The sequence below is a fragment of the Phocoena phocoena genome, chromosome 17, assembly GCF_963924675.1.
Source record: "Phocoena phocoena chromosome 17, mPhoPho1.1, whole genome shotgun sequence".
NCBI lineage: Eukaryota > Metazoa > Chordata > Mammalia > Artiodactyla > Phocoenidae > Phocoena > Phocoena phocoena.
The window spans coordinates 42,966,690-42,990,275 of record NC_089235.1 but is presented as its reverse complement, the minus strand read 5'-3'; the positions used below and the strand labels follow the sequence as shown (position 1 = coordinate 42,990,275).

General features: G+C 44.1%; 1 protein-coding gene across 3 annotated transcripts in view; it reads right to left on the bottom strand.

Annotated features, from left to right (window-relative positions):
- The window catches only part of MATN2 (matrilin 2), a 139,524-nt gene that overhangs the window by 74,865 nt on the left and 41,073 nt on the right, over positions 1 to 23,586 (bottom strand). For all 3 annotated transcript variants that reach the window (XM_065895091.1, XM_065895092.1, XM_065895093.1), the window contains exon 3: positions 17,995 to 18,117. In XM_065895091.1, the coding sequence (XP_065751163.1) occupies positions 17,995 to 18,117 (123 nt within the window). The remainder of the gene's footprint in view (positions 1 to 17,994; positions 18,118 to 23,586) is intronic.

Below are 23,586 nucleotides of genomic sequence, written 5' to 3'. Positions count from 1 at the left end.
GGGAATATAATCAATGATACTGTAACAACTTTGTATGGTGACAGATGGTAACTGGACTTATTGTGGTGATTATTTCAAAAAGTATATAATGAAAATGTAAAATATTGAATCACTACATTGTACACCTGAAACTAACACTGGATGTAAAGAGTGTTTCTGACTGAAAGAACAGTGAATGCAAAGGTCTTTAGGTAGGGCTTGTCTGGTGGCGCAGTGGTTGAGAGTCCACCTGCCGATGCCGGGGACACGGGTTCGTGCCCCGGTCTGGGAGGATCCCACATGCCGCGAAGCGGCTGGGCCCGTGAGCCATGGCCGCTGAGCCTGTGCGTCCGGAGCCTGTGCTCCACAATGGGAGAGGCCACAACAGTGAGAGGCCCGCGTACCACAAAAAAAAAAAAAACGGTCCTTAGGTAGAACAACCTAGCCCCATCTGAGGACTGGGAAGGCCAGAGTAGCTATCAGATGCATCCTAAATACAAAATAGAACATGCTAGAAATCCAGAAGAGAGATGCTGCCAATACGATGGGAGTTCAGAATGGGGATGGATTACTGCCAGCCAAGGCTGGATCCCTCAGAAAAGGCTGGCAGGCAAGCGGGAGAGAATGGAGAAAGGGAAATGGACCCAGGGCTGAGGGAACAGTAAATGTGCAGAAACCGAGGAAAGCAGGACAGGCATGGTAGCTGACTTCCACTCTGGGAATTCCAAGGGAAGTAGCAGGAGGGAGCATCGGAAGGACAATTGACACCAGAAGGCAGAGGGCCTGGAATCAGGCTGCGTGGTCTGAACTGTGCTCAGCAGGCAGTGGGGACCACTCAAGGTAAAAGCCTTCAAAAGGGACATGGGTCATTTTACCTGAGTTGTGCTTCGGAAGGATAATTCTGGTTGCATCACAGTTTCTTTTAGCTCTGGGAAATATAAAGGACTTCTAGAACAGATAAATGAAAATCACTGCTTTGGGAACAGCAGTAGTTTTCTGAATTCGAAGCCAAAGTAGCTTGGGTTTGCTTGCACGTTGATGGGAAAATCAGCCACTTGACAGGAGGACCTTCAATTGTTCTTCAGAGCTCTGGGCCCCACCCATCGGCTGTCAGTGCATGTCAGTGCACTTCTCCCTGCACTTCTCCCTCCTGGCATGTATCACAATGTTAATCACATAGGCATTTATGTAGTGATGTATTTACTGTGTCTCCCTTGCTAGGCTCCCTAACTGGGAGGAGAGCGTCCCTGCACAAAGTCCTGATGGCTGGAAAATGACACCCCAGTACACTGGAACAACGTACCCCCAAATCCCAAGCCCATCTCTGAAGGTGGGGGGGTAGGAGCTTCTCCACCTGGGTCCCCCTTCTCAGCTCCCACAGCTGCTCTGCCTCCTCTCTGTGTCCAGCAGGAATCCTGCCTAGCAGTGGTTACGAAGGAGTGGTGGCAGTTTAAGTAATTTTTTTCTCTTATTTATAATGATCTGATTTTGAATTTTCTAACAAGAGCTTATACAAAGAGCTTTTATAATAATGAAAAAAATCAATGTTACAAAAGAACCCCTTTGAAAGTAGCATCTTAAAAGCAGTGAGGACTTCCCTGATGGCGCAGTGGTTAAGAATCCACCTGCCAGTGCTTGGGACACGGGTCCGATCTCTGGTCTGGGAAGATCCCACATGCCGCGGAGCAACAAAGCCCATGCGCCACAACTACTGAGCCTGCGCTCTAGAGCCCGCGAGCCACAGCTGAGCCCGTGAGCCACAACTACTGAAGCCTGCGTGCTACAACTACTGAAGCCCGGGCGCCAAGAGCCTGTGCTCTACAACAAGAGAAGCCACTGCAGTGAGAAGCCCGTGCACCGCAACTAGAGAAAGCCTGCGCGTAGCAAGGAAGACCCAACACAGCCAAAAATAAAAATTAAAAAAATAAAGCGTGTCTTTATAAAATAAAATAAAAGCAGTGAACCAGGATCTTGAAGCAATAAGCATTTTCCCCCCAAGACTTCCCCCCAAAAGGTAGGTAGAGAGGCAATGAGATGATTATGCCTTCCGGAACAGGACAGCCATGAATCACTACAGGGTCCCATCTACCAGAGCATGACCTCGCTGCTCATTAGAACCATCTGGGGACCTTTGGAAAATCCTCATGCCCAGCCCAACGCCTTAAATCAGACAGCTGGGGCTGGGATGCAGGCAACACTGTTTGCTAAAGCTCCCAGATAACTCCAGTGTGCAGCCAGGTTGAGAGCCATTGAACCTACAGGATAAAAGTCCTCACAATCATTCAAGGGGAAGGGGCCCAGATGCAAGAGTCAGCCTCCCCCTTTATCAACTGAGTCTTCAGGCTCAGATTCTTCTTTTAAGCAAATCTCAGATTTTTTTGCTGTCCTTGGACCCCTCTCCAAGTGGCTAAAAGACCCCGGACACTAAGTGAGGGTGCAAAGTGTGGTAGGAACAGGAGTTCCAGAAGAACGATCCCACGAACAGCAGGCCTACCAGCTGGCCTCAGGCCTTTCATATCGTCTTTAGAACACTGGGGATTTATGGCCACTAGTGATCTGTACTGTCCCAAAGGAAACCATGGAGGATTAATTTAATTAAACAAAGAGTAAGGAATAAATACAGGCTAGGTTCTCACAAAACAACTTCGTTGTTTTTCTGGCAGTGGTCGCTTCCATTTGAAACAAATACAGATGTTTTTGGATGATTCCTTATTCTTTAGGAAAACAGCACTTCTTTTTCTCACAGCCTGGGAGGATTTCACTGAAGGGTGATAAAACTGTGGGCGTCGGAGAAGCAGTGGATTCAGAGCTCCCATTACCCTTCCAAGCCTTCTCTACCCTGTTACCCCCACTCATGGCTACTGACTTCAGCCCGATGTCACCTCCTCCAGGAAGCCTTCTTCAGCTTGGCTGCGCTTAGAGTCTCCTTCCTCTGGGCTCCTCTAGCCCTATACACACAGCTCCACTAGAGCACTTATGCATTTAGCCCACAGTATCAGAAGGACCAGATCACAGGTCTGTCTGCCCCATGAGAATGATCTGGTCTGACTCAGTTTTGATTCCCCAGTGTTCTAGCGCATGTAGTTGGTGCCCCATAAGTGTTCGTCTACTGAATGAACAGTGACAAAGTCCCATACCCCTTGCCTCCCAACAGGGATGTTCCTAGAGTCCTAAAACATCTGCTCCATCAGAAATGGGGTCCTGGGAAGATGAGTGAGATGGGAATAAAATGTTTCCCGAGTCTCTGTACCTCTCCTCGTCCCCAGCAAGAGATATTCCTCTCCCAGAAGAGTACAATGACATCGGGGAGCCAGCCCCCAGCTGCAGACACCAGAATTCTCATGACAGCTAAGGAACCAGCTGCCTTACTGTCTGCTGCATCCCTGGTACCTAGCACAGTGCCCGGCACATTGTAGGTGCTCATTAAGTGCTTGTGATGAATGGATGAATGGACCCAACACCTGAAATACAGGGTTGTCCGTCATTCCTCACTCATCAGTCCTACCCAGGCTGTAAGCTCTGAAAGGCACAGGATAAGTCTTCGGTGGTCTTCAGGGTGCCTGTGACACCACACACTTCACATAGCAGGTGCTTAGCGGACACGTGTTGATCTGACTTGACAGTCACCAGCCTGGAGTACTCAGGGATGGGGGGCTCTTATCTGACCAGGCCCTTTTAGAGGTCAAGTTCCCCTTCACTGGCTTCCCTTACCACAGTTATAACAACACTTAATTTGCAATTGTTAATTTCATGTCTACTTCCCCTGCCATCTGAAGGCAGTGCTTGCTCTGTTCAGCCCTCCAGCTCAAATAACTAGCACGGTGTTTGGCATGTGGTCAATTTTTAAAAATATATTTGAATGACTGAATTCATTCATTCGTCAAATTGCTCAAACGGCTGAGAGGAAAACAGTGAATAAAATAGATTTAAAAAATCAATCAATCTCTGTCCCTATGTAGCGGATATTCAAGTGGGAAGCCAGCTCCTAGTGACTCACAGTGACAGACCGTGCCCACTCCTTCCCAACTCTGCGTTCAGCAAGGCCAAGTGGGTGGCTTGAAATCAGCCATGGTGGTAGTATTGACAACACAGGAATTGGTGAACATTGCAAATTGGAGCTTTTCCCCCGTGGAGACCTGGTTGTTAAACATTTACTAGCATACCATGGACAGGGGCCAGACATAAACAACATAAACAGGTAAAAATATATATTACAGGGGCTTCCCTGGTGGCGCAGTGGTTGAGAGTCCGCCTGCCGATGCAGGGGACACGAGTTCGTGCCCCGGTCCGGGAAGATCCCACATGCCGCGGAGCGGCTGGGCCTGTGAGCCATGGCGCTGAGCCTGCGCGTCCGGAGCCTGTGCTCCGCAAAGGGAGAGGCCACAACAGTGAGAGACACACGTACCGCAAAAAAAAAAAAATATATATATATATAAAATGTTAGATCTTAGAAGTGCTATAGAACAAAATTAAGCAGGAAAGGGGGGTTGGGAGTATGGAGGAAAGGGAGCTTCTGCTTTAAATAGTGTGGTCAGAAGGTGGTCTCACAGAAAAGATTATTTTATACAAGGACCTGAGGGAGGTAATATGAAAAAGTAGGGATCAAGGGGGTTGAATCTTGGAGGAGGAGATAAGGGGCAGTTACGTTTCTTTCCATAGGGCTTAAGGGAAGCAATCAGATAGAATGAAAAGAATATTGCCTTTGGAGCCAGACCTGGCTTCAGCGAGGTGACCTGCGTGACTTCATATAAGTGATCTCTGTGAGACTGAATTTTCCTAGAGGTTAAATAATTAAGTGGAGAAAACATCTTATGGCAGGGTTAAATGAGATAATATAGATGATAAAGCGTCTGAGAGATGGGAGGTACTCAACAAATGTTAGTCTCCTTTTTTCCTAGTTTAGGGTAAAGAAAGGTCTTGGTGGTGCAGGCCTAGTTAAGCATGGAGGAAAGGAGAACCCCAACCAAGTTTTGCCTACATCACAATTCTAATACAATATCACTTTATTGGGTGCCTATGAACCCCCCACTAGATTCAGATTTCTTTAGATGACATCAGTGTATCCATGACTAAGTTTTGGTTTGTGAGTTCTATGCTGAATTGATCTGACACAGCAAAGTAGGCAATGTTGAATTTTGTAACAAAAGATCTCAACAAACTCTACGCTTGCTTCTCTTGTTTCCTGGAGAATTTTAGGAGCAATGTTAACTGCATCTGCTCAGTCTTCCTAAGTGAAATAAATCAGGGAGGATTTGATAACTAAGAGCCCCAGGGCTACGCTCAAAGCCTTCCCGAGCGTTCCCCTGAGGCTCACAGCCATTCTAGATTTAAGGGCCTTCCTCAGTGTGCGATCTTGGAACCCTAGCACAGCGCCTCGGCCCAAGAACTTGGAAAACTTCCATCTGGTTACACTGGATGAGAGGCACGGGACAAGGACTGCAGTGGCTGTGCCTGACATCACCCTGGGCGAGATCAAAGGCTTTTTACTGACTTTTCAGAATTTTAGACAAGCCGCATGGCGTGCTATCGACACCGATGACAGTTTAATTTCTCCTCTGGACTTAGAGCAAAATGAACACCTTTAAAGACATGCTCCACTTTTTTTTTACGGCTCCTGCTGCTATTTAGCTTTGAGATGTAAAATCAGAAATTATGTATCACAGAGAGAGAGAAGAGAAATTTATTATCAGAGCTGTTATTTCACTCAGCTGGGAAACAACACCATTTCTGCCTGCTCCAACCCCAAAAACTCACTTGGAGTTAGGGCTCTGCAAACATCTGCCAAGCCTAAGCCTGCATTTTGGGGACCATCCCCCTTCTTCCATCATGTCTGAAAGCCCTAATCTTATTTTGACAGCTGCGGTTTGGAGTTAAAGACTTTCAGCGGTAAATGTGAGCCATCAGCCTTATCTCCGCTGGAAGAAACACCACCAACCCAATGTCACCCAGAAGAACAAACCAGTCCTTCCAGGCAAACTCCAGCTGTGCCTCGCATCCCTCCTCCCCCAACGGCTTCATTCGTTTTCAATCAGTTCTCCTATTCATGAACGAGATTTTCGTTTTCTTTTCGGAAGGGGAAAAGAGGAGGATCCCCAAAACAAAGCCTGAAAACATAAGTAAATCTGACTGAACGAGGTTGATCAAAATGATAAATAAGAGTGAACGCATAACGCCCTAGTCATGCAGAGCGCTTTGCAATTTCCAAACGGCTGTCAGTCACATCGTCACGTTCTCAATATGAACTCCCTGAGGAGTGGAATCTCCCAGGGAGAGATCTAGTTTAAAACAGCCGGGGCAGTGGTTTTCAAACTTGACCAGAATCCCCTGGAGGGCTTTAAAAGGATGTTAAAAAGACACCCTCCTAGGCTGCATCCCTGGAGTCCCTGATTCAGTAGGTCTGGGGTGAGTAGGGCCTAGGAATTTGCATTCCTAACAAGTTGACCTGCAAAGCCGCCCGTTCGTGTGCACGCACGCAGTCTGCTCGCTCTTGCACTTGTTCCGTGCTGTCTCAGCTTTGGGGGCTGCCCCAAAGCTGAGACCTTGACCTCCCCTTTCCACACTCCCTTCCTCCCTCCAAGATTCCATCCATCTTCAGGGCCAATTACCACCACCAAGCGTATCCAGCCAGGCATTTTCTTTTTCATCTCCAGCTGCATCCAACCACTTGTGTGGGCTCTCGCCCGGACTCACTGCTTTCCCCGCAAAACCAGTTTTCCTCTCTTAAGTTATTTATCAGTTTAAATTCTAACAACCCTCACCCACCATTCCCCATCTTCGGTCATAAACTCCTCCCTGGGGCGGGGATTATTGCTGTGATCTCCTAATTAACTCCATGGGCATAAGAAACACATGCACTGAATTGACCGAACTGATTTGAACTGTAAACTGATTGCATCGTCCATGTTCTGCTCTGCACGTGCAGAGCACAAGGGAAGCCAAGATCTGAGTGTTCTTGGAGGGTCCTGGGTCTCAAACATATAAGAGGAAACACTTTTCTCCCACACACCACAAGAGCGTCTGGCTCATAGAGGGGAATCAGTAAGTACTGAATGAATAAATGAATGAATGAGTGGATGGATGGATGGTATTTCTGCACCTAATTCTAATCCTCTGTATATATTACTGTCACGGTCAACTTACTAAAATGTGGTTTTCCCCTTGACACCCTGTGTTCAGCCCCTCTATCCACCAAAGACAGCAGCTGGAACTCAGCTTGAGAATCAAATCACTCCATAATTTGTTCCAGCTTAAATTCCCTTCCTCATCCCCCACTAATGTCCCAAACAAACTATTCCAAATAGGCAGTCTGTACAGTTAGCATCCCCTAAAGACAACAAGATCTACATTTCTCTTCTCTTCTTTGATTTGCTAGAAAAACCCCTATTCCCCAAAGCCTTCCCTGATTGTTCCATGACTCTTTCTCCAATCTCTTCTCTTGCAGCCTTCTGTCTCAGCACCAGTTACCTTCCCAAACCACCCTGTTCTGAAAATACATATATATATACATACATATATATTATTGAATTTAAATGACGTACAATAAACTACACATATTCAACATAGACAAGCTGGTAAACTTGACATATCAACATATCATCACCATAATCAAGATAACGTATCCATCACCTCCAAATCCCCAAAGTTTCCTAGTGCCCCTCTGTAATCCCTCCACCTGTCCCTTCTCTCCCCTTGGCCCCAGGCAACCACTAATCTGCTGATCATAGATTAGTTACCATTTTCTAAAATTTCATATAAATGGAATCCTACAATATGTACTCTTTTTTGGTCTCATTTCTTTCATTCAACACGGTTATTTTGACATTTATCCAGCTTGCTGCATGGGTCAATAGTTCATTCTTTTCATTGCCTAGTAGTATTACATTGTATGCATATATCACAATTTGTTAAGAATTCACCTGTTGATGATTTGGGCTGTTTCCAGTTTTAGGTTATTACAAGTAAAGCTGCTATAAACATCTGTTTGGATATAAACTTTAATTTCTTTTAAGTAAATACCTAAAAGTGGAATTATGGTAGGTACACACTTAACTTTGTAAGAAACTGCTAAACTGTTTTCCAAAGTGGTTGAACCATTTTACATTCCTACCAAGAACAATGATAATTCTGTTCCCAACTTTGCTAATACTTGGCATGGTCAATATTTTAAAATGTATCCAATCTAGTAGAAGTATAGTGGTATCTCATTGTGGCTTTAATTTGTATTTCCTTAGTATCTAATAAGTTTGAGCATCTCTTCTTTATATATCTTCTTTGGTTTAGTGTCTATTCAAATCTTTTGCCCTTTTTTTTTTTTTTTTTTTTCTGTACGCGGGCTTCTCACTGTTGTGGCCTCTCCCATTGCGGAACACAGGCTCCGGACGCACAGGCTCAGCGGCCATGGCTCACGGGCCCAGCCGCTCCGCGGCATGTGGGATCTTCCCAGACTGGGGCACGAACCCGTGTCCCCTGTATCGGCAGGCGGACTCTCAACCACTGCGCCACCAGGGAAAACCTCTTTTGCCCATTTTGACTGGGCTGTTTATTTTTCTATTATTGAGTTGTAAGAATTCTTTATAAATTCTAAGGTCCTTTGTTGGATATATATTTGCAAATATTTAATTCCAGTCTGTGACTTGACCTTTTCCCTTTAATAGCCGTGTATTTGGAAGAGCAAATGTTTTAATCTTGATGATGTTCAATTTACTGAGTTTTTCTTTTATGTTTTGTGTCCTATTTAAAAAATCCTTGCCAAACCCAGGGTCATCAAAATTTTTTCTTTCATTTTCATCTAGACATTTAAATGTTTCTACTCTATATTAACATTTTAAATCAATTTTGAATAAATTTTTGTACATGGTGTGATGTAAGGGTCAATGTGCATTTTTTGGCACATGGCAATCCAATTGTTGTAACACCATCTGTCGATGACATTATTTTTTCCCCATGAATTGCCTTGGCACCTTTGTCAAAAAACACTTCACCATATACGTGTGGGTCTATTTCTGGACTATATTCTGCTCAGGTGTTGTCCATCGTTACACCAATACCACACTGTTTTGATTACTGCTGCTTTACAGTCAGTCCTCAAGTAAGATAATTTGATCCCCACAACTTTATTTCAAAGTTTTAGTTGATCCTCATTATTTGCAGATTCTGTATTTGCGAATTCACCTACTTGATAAAATTTTTCTTGGAACCCAAAATCAATACTTGTAGCATTTTCAGGGCCATTCATGGATCTGTACAGAGTGGTGAAAAAATTGAGCCACCTAATGCACTTTCCCAGTGAAGGTCAAACAAGCAATGCTCTGACTTCTTGTTTTAGCTCTCATACTGTAAATAAGCATTTTTTGGGTGTTCTATTTAGGGCCATATTTTTTTTTAAATTTTTATTTATTTATTTTTATTTTTGGCTGTGTTGGGTCTTCGTTTCTGTGCGAGGGCTTTCTCTAGTTGCAGCAAGCGGGGGCCACTCTTCATCGCCGTGCGCGGGCCTTTCACTGTCGCCGTTTCTCTTGTTGCGGGGCACAGGCTCCAGACACGTAGGCTCAGTAGTTGTGGCTCACGGGCCTAGTTGCTCCGCGGCATGTGGGATCTTCCCAGACCAGGGTTCGAACCCGTCTCCCCTGCATTGGCAGGCAGATTCTCAACCACTGCGCCACCAGGGAAGCCCTAGGGCCATATTTTTAAAAATTTTTGTGCTTTCTATTGGTGACCTCACTGTGTAAAATGGCCCCTAACAGTAGTGTTGAAGTGCTGTCTAGCGTTGCTAAGGCAAGAAGGCCGTGATGTGCCTTTTGGAGGAAAGATGTGTGTTAGATGAGCTTCATTCAGGCATGAGTAATAGTGCTGTTGGCTGTGAGTTCAATGTTAGTGAATCAACAATATACACTCAATAAGGTGTGTTTAAACAGAAACACCCATAAAACAAGGTTCTGTATCGATTGGCGAAATGTTGTGGCCAGAAGCTCTCAGGAAACGAACCCTGTACTTCCCCTAGGAACGATGATCCAGTAATCACTATTTCAATGTTAACAGAGACTTATAAACCATAACTATCGTGAATAATAAGAATCAATCATATTTGACTATTCAGTTGTTTTCATTTTCCTTTATATATTAGAATCAGATTATCAGTTTCTACCCAAAAAATTCTGCTAGGATTTTGATAGAGATTGCTTTGAATCTATAGGTCATTTTGGAAAGAACTGACATCTTAGCAATAGTAAGTCTTCTATTCGATGATTTGACATATCTCTCCATTTATTTAGGTCTTCTTCAATTTACTGCAGACATCTTTTGTCTTTGTCAATGTACATCTTTTGTCAAATTTATCCCTAATTTCTATATTTCTGATACTAGTGTAAAATGGTACTTTTTAAATGTCTATTTCAGATTTTTGTTGCCAGTATATAAAAATACAATCAAATAATTTTGTATATTGAGTTTTCATCTTGCAACCTTGCTGAATTCATTAATTAATTTTAGTAGCTTTTTTGAAGATTCTATTAGCTTTTCTACATATGCAATCACATAGTCTGTAAATAAAGACAGTTTTACCTTTTCCTTTCCAATCTGTATGACTTTCTAATTTCTTTTTATTTCATTATTATATCAGTTAAAGCAACCAGTCCAATGTTGAATGGAAGTGTGGCAGTGGACGTACTTTCTTGTTCCTTATCTTAAAAGGAAAACACTTAGTCTTTTACTCTTGAGTATGATGTTAACTGTAGGTTTTTTCATAGGTGCTCTTCATCGGGTTGAGGAATTTCCCTTTTATTTCTAGCTTATTGAGAGTTTTTATCATGAACAAATGTTGGGTATTGTCCAATGCTTTTTTGGCATCTATTGAAATGATCCTATATTTTTTCATTTTTTAATCTGTTAATATGGAGAATTGAATTATACTGATTTTTATTGAAGTATAGTTGATGTTGTATAAGTTACAGGTGTACAATACACTGATTCACAATTTTTAAAGGTTTCACTCTATAATTATTATAAGATGTTGGCTATATTCCCTGTGCTGTGCAATATATCCTTGTAGTTTTGTGTGTGTGTGTGTGTATGTGTAGTCTTTTTTTTGTGGCTGCACTGGGTCTTCATTGTTGCGCAGGGGCTTTCTCCAGTTGCAGCAAGCTGGGGCTACTCTCTTTTTTTTTTTTTTTTTTGCTGTACGCGGGCCTCTCACTGTTGTGGCCTCTCCTGTTGTGGAGCACAGGCTCCAGACGCGCAGGTTCAGCGGCCATGGCTCACGGGCCTAGCCGCTCCGCGGCATGTGGGATCTTCCCGGACCGGGGCACGAACCTGTGTCCCCTGCATCGGCAGGCGGACTCTCAACCACTGCGCTACCAGGGAAGCCCTGGGGCTACTCTTTGTTGCAGTGTGCAGGCTTCTCATTGGGGTGGCTTCTCTTGTTGCAGAGCATGGGCTCTAGATGCGCAGGCTTCAGTAGTTGTGGCTTGCAGGCTCAGTAGTTGTGGCGCACGGGCTTAGTTGCTCCGCAGCATGTGGGATCTTCCCAGACCAGGGATTGAACCCTTGTCCCCTGCATTGACAGGCGGATTCTTAACCACTGCACCACCAGGCAAGTCCATTGTAGCTTATTTTATACATAATAGTTTGTACCTCTTAATCTTCTACCCTTACTTACTCCTTCCCCTTCCCTCTCCCCACTGGTAACCACTAATTTGTTCTTTATACCTGTGAGTCTGTTTCCTTTTATTATATTCACTAATTTGTTGTATTTTTTTAGATTCCACATATCAGTGATAACTTCCAGTATTTACCTTTCTCTGTCTGACTTATTTCACTTAGCAAAATAATACCCTCCAAATCCATTCATGTTGTTGCAAATGGCAAAATTTAATTCTCTTTTATGGCTGAGTAGTATTCCACTGTATACATATATCACATCTTCTTTATGCATTCATCTGTTGATGGACACTTAGGTTACTTCCGTATCTTGGCAATTGTAAATAATGCTGCTACGAACATTGGGGTGCATGTATCGCATTTTTGTTTCTTTCGAATATATACCCAGGAGTGGAATTGCTGGATCGTACGGTAGTTCTTTTTTTAGTTTTTTGAGAAACCTCTATACTGTTTTCCACAGTGGCTTCACCAACAGTGTATGAGGGTTCCCTTTTCACCACATCCTCGCCAACATTTGTTACTTGTGTTCTTTTTGATGACAGCCAATCTGACGGGGGTGAGGTGATACCTCATTGTGAATTTGATTTGCACTTCCCTGATGGTTAGCGATGTTGAGCTTCTTTTCATGTACCTGTTGGGCATCTGCATGTTCTCTTTGGAAAAATGTCTGTTCAGGTCTTCTGCCCGTTTTTCAATTGGGTTGTTTGTCTGTTTTGATGTTGAGTTGTATGAGCTGTTTATATCTGTTGGATATTAACCCCTTATCGATCATATCATTTGCAAATACTCTCATTCAGTAGGTTGGTTTTTCGTTTTGTCAACGGTTTCCTTTGCTGTGCAAAAGCTTTTAAGTTTAATTAGGTCCCATATGCTTAGTTTTGCTTTTATTTCCTTTGTTTTAAGAGACAGATCCAAAAACATATTACTATGATATATGTCAAAGAGTGTTCTGCCTGTGTTTTCCTCTAGGAGTTTTGTGGTTTCTGATCTAACATTTAGGTCTTTAATACATTTTGAGTTTATTTTTGTATACGGTGTTAGAAAATGTTCTAATTTCATTCTTTTACATGTAGGTGTCCAGTTTTCCTAGCACCACTTATTGAAGAGACTGTCTTTTCTCCATTGTATATTCTTACCTCCTCTGTAATATATTAATTGACCATAAGTGTGTGGGTTTATTTCTGGGCTCTCTATTCTGTTCCATTGATCTATGTGTCTGTTTCTGTGTCAGTACACACTGTTTGGATTACTGTAGCTTGGTAGCACAGTCTAAAGTCAGGGAGTGTGATTCCTCTACCTCTGTTCTTTCTCAAGATTGTGTTGGCTACTTAGGGTCTTTTGTGTTTCATACAAATTTCAAAATTATTTGCTCTAGTTCTGTGAAAAATGCCACTGGTATTTTGATAGGGATTGCACTGAATCTATAGATTGCCTTGGGTAGTATGGTCATTTTAACAATATTAATTCTTCCAATCCAAGAACACAGTATATCTTTCCATCTATTTGTATCATCTGCAATTTCTTTCATCAGTGCTTTATAGTTTTCCAAGTACAGGTCTTTTACCTTCTTAAGTAGGTTTATTCCTAGGTATTTTATTCTTTTTGATGCAATGGTAAATGGGATTGTTTCCTTAATTTCTCTTTCTGATAGCTCAGTGTTAGTGTATAGAAATGCAACAGATTTCTGTGTATTAATTTTGAATCCTGCAGGGCTTCCCTGGTGGCACAGTGGTTAAGAATCCGCCTGCCAATGCAGGGGACACTGGTTCAAGCCCTGGTCCGGGAAGATCCCACATGCCATGGAGCAACTAAGCCTGTGCGCCACAACTACTGAGCCTGTGCTCTAGAGCGCGTGAGCCACAACTACTGAGCCCGTGTGCCACAACTGCGGAAGCCCACGTGCCGAGAGCCCATGCTCCGCAACAAGAGAGGCCACCGCGATGAGAAGCCTGTGCACTGCAACAGAAGAGTAGCATCCACTCGCCACAACTAGAGAAAGCCTGCGCACAGCAACGAAAACCCAGCACAGCCAAAAATAAATTTAAAAATTTTGTATCCTGCAACTTTACCGAATTCATTAATGAGCTCTAGTAGTTCTCTGGTAGCATCTTTAGGATTTTCTGTGTATAGTATCATGCCATATATTGACTGATTTTTGAATGTTAAACCAACCTTGCATTCTTTTGATAAATCCCATTTGGTCTTGATTATATTATATATATGGATTCTATTTGATACGTTTTTAAGAATTTTTGCATTCACATTCATGAGGAATGTTGGGTATAGCTTTCTTTTCCCTTTTTAATAATGTGACTGTTTTTCTGTCACATCAAAGGGGTCATGCCCTTTGATTAAACTCGAATATAAAAGCTATTGGACTTCCCTGGCGGTCCAGTTATTAAGACTCCATGTTTCCACGGCAGGAGGTGCAGGTTCGATCACTGGTCAGGGAAGATCCCATATGCCACACAGTGTGGCCACCCAAAAATAATAAATAAAATCAAAGCTATTAAATCTCTTATGTAGCTTGGGAAAATAACATCAGGAACATATCTGAACCATGAAAGCTGTAAAATGCATTTGGTGTGTTTCTTGAGAAAGAAAAAATGAGAAAGCTGCACAAGAAAGTTTACATTTTCTTGCCAAGTGAAGTTTTCTAAATGTTGCATTTTCATTATTCTTCCAGATAGATTAAATATTCCAGAAGGGGTGCAAAGAAAGGGAGAATTCCTTATTTTTAAAAAAAGAAAGAAAACAAGATAAAGTTCCTTCTTGTTAGTGGGAAAAGAATTCAAGGGGAGGGAAATGGTAGAGGGAAACAGACATGTGAAGATAGGCACACTTCAAGAGGATTGCCTCCCCCCACGTTTTTAAATGGAGAAAGGGAAGTACATAAACTCTATTGAGCCCTATGGGCTATGCACTATGGTAGTGCTTTTGCATATATCTTATGTAATGGTTTTGGATGGAGAAGCCTTTTTGGAGGACAGAAGAATCCATAATGTTGTCCCCAGTACATTCCAAATTGCTCATGTGGGCAAAACTTTGAACATAAGATTATTTAATGTGCTTGATCTGGTCTTTAAATGAAAGGGCACATTTTGAGACACTGACTAACTGGTGTCCAGAAGAGGGTTTCTGGACAGTGAAAAGACCCAAATCCGAGTCACCTTAAGATGTATTCATGCCTCCCCTGAAAAAGAGAAAATTAGTGGGGAGTAGGGGATTACACTCTTCAATAATCAAAGGGCTTTCTCTTTTTAGTTGGAAAAGGAAATAAACTTTTTGGTATATAGCTTCAGATGGCAGAAATAGGATCAAAGGTGGGAATTACAGAGAGTAGGACTTCAGCTCGACCACGGATCCACGCTATCTAGAGGTGGGATACAGGTGCTTTGTAATGACCTGGTGTTCCAGATGGGTGATGATGGTTGGACATGCACCATCACTGTGGGACACCGGGAAGAAACAGAATTCCTGGGTTAAGTGGGAAAGACAGCTAACAGTCTGATAGACAAGGTCTGTTTCCACTCGAAGAACCTATGAATCAGCTGTGTCTGCCTACTCTCTCCACACAGGCAGGGTTGGAATAGAAAATGGTGGGTATAGTGTGTGTGTGTGTGTGTGTGTGTGTGTGTGTGTGTGTGTGTGTGTGTGAAGGCCATCGCCTAAGAGTCCCTCTCACAATCATCCTGTACAATGACAATATCTCAGGATTTGGTAGTTAACTTGGGGGAACAACAATCATTTGAATGTTAGTCCTGGTGAATGAGTTCTGAGTCTCCCCTGGGAACAGTGAGCCTTTGAACCTACCTGCCCTCGTGGGCTTGGAGGCAGGGTTGCCTTCCACCTCAAGGATCATGGGACAGTATCAAATGGTGGGTAAAAGCTAGGCCCATGCAGTCACACATAATAGGATTTGGGTTCTGGTTTGGTCTCATTATTAGCCACGGAACCTCGAGTAAATCGTCTAACCTCTTTTGGTGCCTTATTTTCCTTGCCTGGAAAATGAGAATGCCAAACCTACCTGAAGAGCTCAGTGTCGGAGTTAATGAGATGATGCCTATGAAGCACTCAGGAGAGCTCCTGGCGCGTGGTAAACACTTAATGAGTGGCTATAGTTGGGCCAGACGTCCTGTGCGGCACACTGATCTGGGCAGGGGCTGCAATCACTTTGGACCGTAACTACCTTGGCTGTTTATTCAATTTACTTCCATGCAAGAATGTAGCTCCAAGAGAGCAGAAAATTGGCTGTTTTATTCACTCTTTGATTTCTAGTAATTTGTACGGGGCCTGGAACACCTTAAAGGTTCAAAACTGGAACTAGCTGTGTCTCATTCCCCTCCGGGCCCAGTGAGTCTCTCTCCACGTCGGCAGGGACAGGCCCCCACGAGCGGCTCAGAACAGCCTCCCCTTGGCACAATTTTGCACTGTTCACCAGACCAAGATCACGGCTCAGTAGCTGCGGCGCACGGGCTTAGTCGCTCCGTGGCATGTGGGATCTTCCCAGACCGGGGATCGAACCCATGTCCCCTGCATTGGCAGGCGGATTCTTAACCACTGCGCCACCAGGGAAGTCCTCTGGGTGACTCTTAATTACTGAAGCTTGAGAACCACTGCCTGGGTTCAGGTCCCTCTGACCCGGGCCTCCTTGCTCTTCCACCCAAATCAGTCTGTTTTAACCCAGGCAGTTTCTGCATCACGCTCTTTGCACCCACAGCCCTAGAACAGGAGGGAGCCAAGGCCAGACCAACCCTTGGGAGAGCCTGGGGCCCTCAGGACTTGAGGTGGGACCAAGCGGGGACTGGCAAACCTGCTGTGTGGGGAAGGCCCAGCTCATGACATCAAACTTTTTATTTTTTAGTTGCTGGTCTCGAAATTCCTCTGGATTGACTAAGCCAGACCATGGAAAGTGGACATCGGCAGATGCCCGGATCCCAGCGGATCACCGGGGCAGGCCGCAAGGAGAACTTTTTGCGCTCCGGAGAAGGGAAGGGCAGGATGGGAGTTAGCAAGGTGGAGGCAGGCTGAGTGCTCTGCAGAGAAACGCTGAGTGGGAGGCTCCTGGAGAGGATGGGGCACGTCTAAGAAGATGTTTAGGTTGTTTGCTGAGCGGTATGTGAGGCAACCTTGCCTGGGCTCCCCCAGTCTTCCAGTAAATTCTATTAAACCCATGAGCATATGGTACGAGTGATTTTCCTTGTGGAAACTGAAGAAGGGTCAGAGGTTCAAGCGGAAGGCTGGGAGGATTCAGGCTCCAACAAACAAACAATCTGGCATCCTGGAGGAGCCCAGAGAACACAAGGTCCCCCGGGACTTACATAGCCTGAGGGCTTTGGGCTTCTACAGGCCACAGAACCGGAGAAGTCGAGCAGATGTTCCCTAATCTTGGGGGTCAGGGGGCCCCTAGCCAACCACTCTCAACCCAAAGTGAGAAGACAAAAGGAAAATGTGGTTTGGCTCTACAAACGGGATACTAATTACAGACATTTGTGCAAACTGTTTTCCATTAGTGCTTTAACTGCTTACCATGCGGTATAATAACAATTACGCATTGCACGACCTCCATGTCAGACTAGCTGGTTTTATTTGTCTCCATGTGGGCCGGTCTTCCTCATGTCTTGAGGAAGTCTGGTTGTCTGTGGGCTAACACAGTGGCTTTATTTATAACTTGAAAACAAATTATAGGCACAACACTCAGTGCGTGGGTAATTCTCTCCTCTAAGAGGCGGATTACCTCATGTGCTTCAAATGTCAGTATGTTGTCGTTTGGGGGCTTGGCCAAAAAAAGAGAATGTGCGTTCTATTACACTTTATATCTGTTTGTCCTTTTCTATTTAGGAGACCTATAAAGCATCCCTCACCAAAGCAATGAGGTCCCCACACACCTCTAAAACAGAACTCGAATAGTCATTCCCAGCCAATGTTAGGAGCTCATCCTAAATCCACGCTTCAGGGAAGAGAATAACATACAGAAACAATTCCTCAGGGCACAGTCAATAGAGGCAGCGCAGATGAAAAGGCTCTTCAGCGGTTCCCCCCTAAAGAACAGCTTGGAAGTAAAGGACAGCAGCTCACGAATTCAAGGAGGCTATTTCTGAGAAGGAGCCTCCAACGATCTTCCAAACTCTTCCTGATGGCCTACTGTGTGCCTGGCTCTGGCCTCAGCGCCGTGAAGGCAGAGTGGGGGCCGGGGGTCAACACAAAATACACGAGTTACAAAACCTCGTTTCTGTCCTTAGGGAAATGATGACTTGGTTGAGGGAGGGGCCACAGATGAATTAAATGGGCCCAGATAAAAGAGGAGAAAGTGGGAGAGCAGAGGAGGACAGAACAAATATAACAGCAAAGCAGCCTTACTTCTGCAAGTCGTCTGATCCGAGTTGAGGATGTAGCCTTGTCTGCACCGGCAGACATACGAGCCAGGAGTATTGATGCAGAAGTGGGCACAGTTATGCTCCAGGATGCTGCACATGTGGACCGCTGAAAGGGAAGACATGGCAAGTTAAGGCGACGATGATGCCTTCTCTAACACCATCCCCCTCGCAAACATTCATCCAGAATCTACACTGTGAAGGAACAAGCAGGACTCAAAGAGAAACAAGCTGCAGTCCCTACCCTCAAGGGGTAGCCTCTGGTAGGACCAGACAGTTCTACATAAATGCCAGCAGCAATATATACATAGAGGGCCACAGAGGGTCAAAGGGAAATGACGTTAGGCTGAGCCATATGAAATTGCTGATATCCAACTAAAAATAGGTCAAAAACGACCTACAAAAACAGAAATTTCACAGTGTAATTAATAATATCCAGTTGGTGGGCAGAAGGATCAGAAAGTTTGCTGATACCAGGGGTGGCTCTGACTAGCGTGTGGACTTGGTAGGCAGCAGCAGGTTTGGAGGAAAAGCTATTAGTTAAATGAGGATGTGGTAAAGAATCAACAGTTTCTCAGGATCATAAATCCCAAGAGTGATGTAATTTTTTAATAGGCAAAAGTATTATAAAAATTTTTGGAGTTAAAAAATGCACTCATATGTTTCCATAATCTTTATGTCTCTATTTAAAATATTTCTAGGGCTTCCCCGGTGGCGCAGCGATTGACAGTCCGCCTGCCGATGCAGGGGACACGGGTTCGTGCCCTGGTCCGGGAAGATCCCACATGCCGCGGAGCGGCTGGGCCCGTGAGCCATGGCCGCTGAGCCGGCGCGTCCGGAGCCTGTGCTCCGCAACGGGAGAGGCCACAACAGTGAGAGGCCCGCGTACCGCAAAAAAAATAAATAAATAAATAAAATAAAATATTTCTAGACGGACCTAGAGTCTGTCATACAGGATGAAGTAAGTCAGAAAGAGAAAAACAAATACTGTATGCTAACACATATATATGGAATCTAAAAAAAAAAAAAAAAATGGTTCTGAAGAACCTAGGGGCAGGACAGGAATAAAGACACAGATATAGAGAATGGACTTGAGGATATGGGGAGGGGGAAGGATAAGCTGGGACAAAGTGAGAGAGTGGCATGGACATATATACACTACCAAATGTAAAACAGATAGCTAGTGGGAAGCAGCCACATAGCACAGGGAGATCAGCTCGGTGCTTTGTGACCACCTAGAGGGGTGGGATAGGGAGGGTGGGGGGAAGATGCAAGAGGGAGGGGATATGGGGATATATGTATATGTATAGCTGATTCACTTTGTCATACAGCAGAAACTAACACAACATGGTAAAGCAATTATACTCCAATAAAGATGTTAAAAAAAAAAACTTCTGGGACTTCCCTGGTAGTCCGGTGTTAAAGAATCCACCTTACAATGCAGAGGACACGGGTTCGATGCCTGGTCGGGGAACTAAGATCCCACATGCCGCGGGACAACTAGAGCCCACGTGCCACAAACTACAAAGCCCACGCGCCCTGGAACCTGCGCACCACAACTAGAGAAGAGAAAACCTGCACACCACAACTAGAGAGAAATCTGCTCACCACAACGAAAGGTCCTGCATGCCTCAACGAAAATCCCGAGTGCTGCAACTAAGACCCGACGCAGCCAAAAATAAGTTAAATTTTAAAAATAATAATAACGGGGACTTCCCTGGTGGCACAGTGGTTAAGAATCCACCTGCCAATGCAGGGGACATGGGTTCGAGCCCTGGTCCGGGAAGATCCCACATGCCGCGGAGCAACTAAGCCTGTGCACCACCACTACTGAGCCCGCCTGCCACAACTACTGAAGCCCGTGCGCCTAGAGCCCGTGCTCTGCAACAAGAGAAGCCACCGCAATGAGAAGCCCATGTACTGCAAAGAAGACTAGCCCCCACTCGCCACAACTAGAGAAAGCCCGTGCGCAGCAACGAAGACCCAATACAGCCAAAAAGTAATAATTAAAAATAATAAATAAAATATTTCTGTGTTTAGTTTCTGAAGTACCTCGGCTTCCAGATACATTGATTCTTGCATAAGTCTGTTGGAGCTCATGGAAATTCTTACTGTTTTTTACATCTTAATTTATGACTTTACTCCATATAATTCAACCCGAACATATGTAAAATTAACAGGCATCAGCAGAAGCAGAGTACAATTTATGCAAGTGTTGTCATAGACAAAAAGGATGTCCATATGTAGAAATATATTTTTATAAAGCTAAAACAGAAGAGACTTTCAATAGCTAAGGACAATCCCCTCACTCCAGTGCTTAGGAAAACTCAGCTACTGATGAAATCGATGGCATATCTTAAGTATATGTCCCTTTACTTCAAAGTAAGAAACATGGTGGGCAGTAAGTGAAAGTAAGACCTCTTTACTTCATAATACAATTTAGAATGAGTGTTCTGAGTTTACGATTGACTGTGTTTTAATTCCTGTTAGGATACAAATAATGTTAGGAAAGTTCATAGATTAAATCCAATCAGTCATTTTTACTTCAGAGTGAAAGAAGTATCTGTTTTTGTGACCATGGGCTTAACTTCTTTATATTAAATGGGAGTAAAAATAGTACCAACCCCATAAGGGCCTTGTAAGGGTTAAAATAATTAAGATGGTAAAGTGCTTAAAACATAGCGCAGGGGAATGCTTGATGTGTGTTAACTGTATGGTACAAAGGAGAAGCATGGCGGACTTTTGTTTTATTTTACATACCTGGGTTCATCCTATATGTATTCATCTTCACCTTGGTTTTTCACTCAGCATTAAGAACAGATTCTATCTCTATCGATATATACTATCTTTCATGGAATCTAAGATGCACCCAATTTCAGAGATGTTAAAGTGTGAGGACACGTACATTGATCCTCATTATTCACAGATTCCATATTTGAGAATTTGCCTACTTGCAAACATTTATTTGTAACCCTAAAATCAATACTCAGAGTGCTTTCATCATCATTTGTGGACACACTCAGAGCGATGAAAAAGTTAGGTCGCCAGCTGAGGTTGAACAAGACGATGCTCTGCATTCTTGTTTCTGCTCTCAGACTGTGAATGAGTATCCTTTTCAAGTGCCACACTGTTTGCATTTTTGTGCTTTTTGTTGATGACTTTGCTGTTTAAAATGGCCCCAAGTGTGGTGCTGAAGTGTTGGTGTTTGCTGAAGTGAAGTGTGTCTGGTGTTCCTAAGTGCAAGGAGGCTATGATGTGCCTTATGGAGAAAATGTGTGTTGGATAAATTTCATTTGGGCAAGAGTGATAGTGCTGTTGGCTGTGAATTCAATGTTAATGAATCAACAATATATAAAGAAGGTGTCTTTACACAGAAACACACATAAAACAAGATTATGTATTGATCAGTTGACAACAGTGTTGGACCAGAGGCTCTGAGGAACCTAACTCTGTATTTCCCCTAGGAGCTGTGGTCCAGTACTTGCTACTTCAGTCAGTGTTCACCATGACGTTATAGGACATAATTACCAAGAACAAGGAGAATCAACTGTACACCTTAGCTTTGATCAAATACATTTGATCTAGTTCATTCCTTTTAATTGCTTTATCCATTGGTCATATGACTAGTCCTCATAATATTTAGCCATTTCCCCACCAGTCCACAGTTTCGCTTTCCCAATGCTGTGATGAACCTTCTTAAATACATCTCCTTGAGCACATGTGCAGTTGTTTCTCTAGGACCGGGTCCTACTTTTTTCCTTTTTGGCTGCGTTGGGTCTTCGTTGCTGCGCGCGGGCTTTCTCTAGTTGTGGCGAGCTGGGTCTACTCTGCGTTGCAGTGCACGGGCTTCTCATTGCGGTGGCTTCTCTTGTTGCGGAGCACAGGCTCTAGGCACGCAGGCTTCAGTAGTTGCAGCATGCGGGCTCAGTGGCTGTGGTGCACGGGCTTAGTTGCCCTGCGGCATGTGGGATGTTCCCAGACCAGGGCTTGAACCCACGTCCCCTGCACTGGCAGGCAGATTCTTAACCACGGCGCCACAGGGAAGTTCCTGAGTCCTACTTCAAATAGATATCACCTCACTGTCTTGCAAGGTAGTTTATACCAGCAATGCAGGAGAGTAATGATTCCCACCTCCTCAAAACTTCAGCACTCAGGATTATCAAACGTTAAGTTTTTGACCGTGTTAAGAGGGAAAAATCATTATCCTGTTTCTAATTTGCATTTGCTTTGCACCCTGGAAGGCTCTCTTCTTTTCCTAGGCTGCCGGAGTCAAATTACCCACGGGCATAGAGGCGTTCTTATGCAACTCTCAGCATGTCACTATTTTCCTCCATAATGAAGAAAATCTGAAGTCTAGACAACCAGCAGCACAGCGGTTATACACTGGTATGAGGCCCAAGTGATGAGTCTGCTGCCCGACTTCTCACCGAGACCCTGACAGATAATTATTTTGACAGGAGATGTGAGGCAGAGAAAATACCTGCTGGGCAGCAGACAGCACAGTGGTGATGAGAAAGGCTTCTGGAAATAAGACTACAGCTGAGCTTCACCATGACCTTGTATGAGTTACTTAATTTCTCTGAACTCCACTTTCCTCACCTGTCAAATAGGGAAATTAAAAGAACTATTGCATAGGGTTTTGGAGCGACAGCTTGTTACTAAGGCTTGTCTTGGCCCTTCCGCCTCGAACAAGTGAGGGAAGTTCATGTACGTTGCGTAGCTCTTTTCGGCTTATTTCTTTACCTGTAGAATAAAGGCATGTATGACGTCCAGGGACCTTCAGTACAGACACTTAATTATTTTCTAGAAGCTGCCTTCCTTCTCATTGCAAATGCGTGCTGACTGGGGGAGCGGCTGTGTTGGTGTGAGGTAGCCCCTCTCCTGGCCACTGCTGGGTGTTCAGGGTCTGACAGTCAGAGGCTTTTCTTGGCATTTAGCCACTAGAATTGAGGAAAAGGGGGTTTATACTGAGCGCAAGCATATCTGGGGGCTGACAGGGTGCATGCTCTCTGCCCCTGGACCAAGGAAGTCCAAGGAGAAGCAGAGTGGGGATGGAGAGAAAGCAAAGCTGTCAATCACTATGTGTTTCCTTAGTTCCATGAGTAATATCACACAATCCGCCCTTCTAAAGCTAGTTCAAGTTGAATTTCTATTACTTTCAACCAAAAGAATCCCAAACATTTTTACTAAGGTAGTATAAAAATTTTCCACCTGTAAAATTCTATAGATGAGGAATCGGTGATACTAAGAGCATCTGGCCCTAATGCCTTGCCCTCCCGGGCAGGCCTTTGTGATGTGACTGAAGGGGGCACAAGAGTCCTGCCTCCTACGGTGGCCTGCAGGTGGTCTCACACCTCAGAAGGCCTTGTAGGTGGGAGCTGGGTCGAGGCTTTGCATCGGGCGGAAGAAGTCACTAATCAGCAGACGAAGTCTTTGGCAGGATTGGATTTTTAACCAGGCGATCTGAATGTTAATAAATGTTTATTAATGAATGTGTGATTGACTAAATGAATGATCAAGAGTGGTGGGCTGACTGGGGGTCTTGAAAGGAACAATTACTGGGTATGGAAAGTCAAGG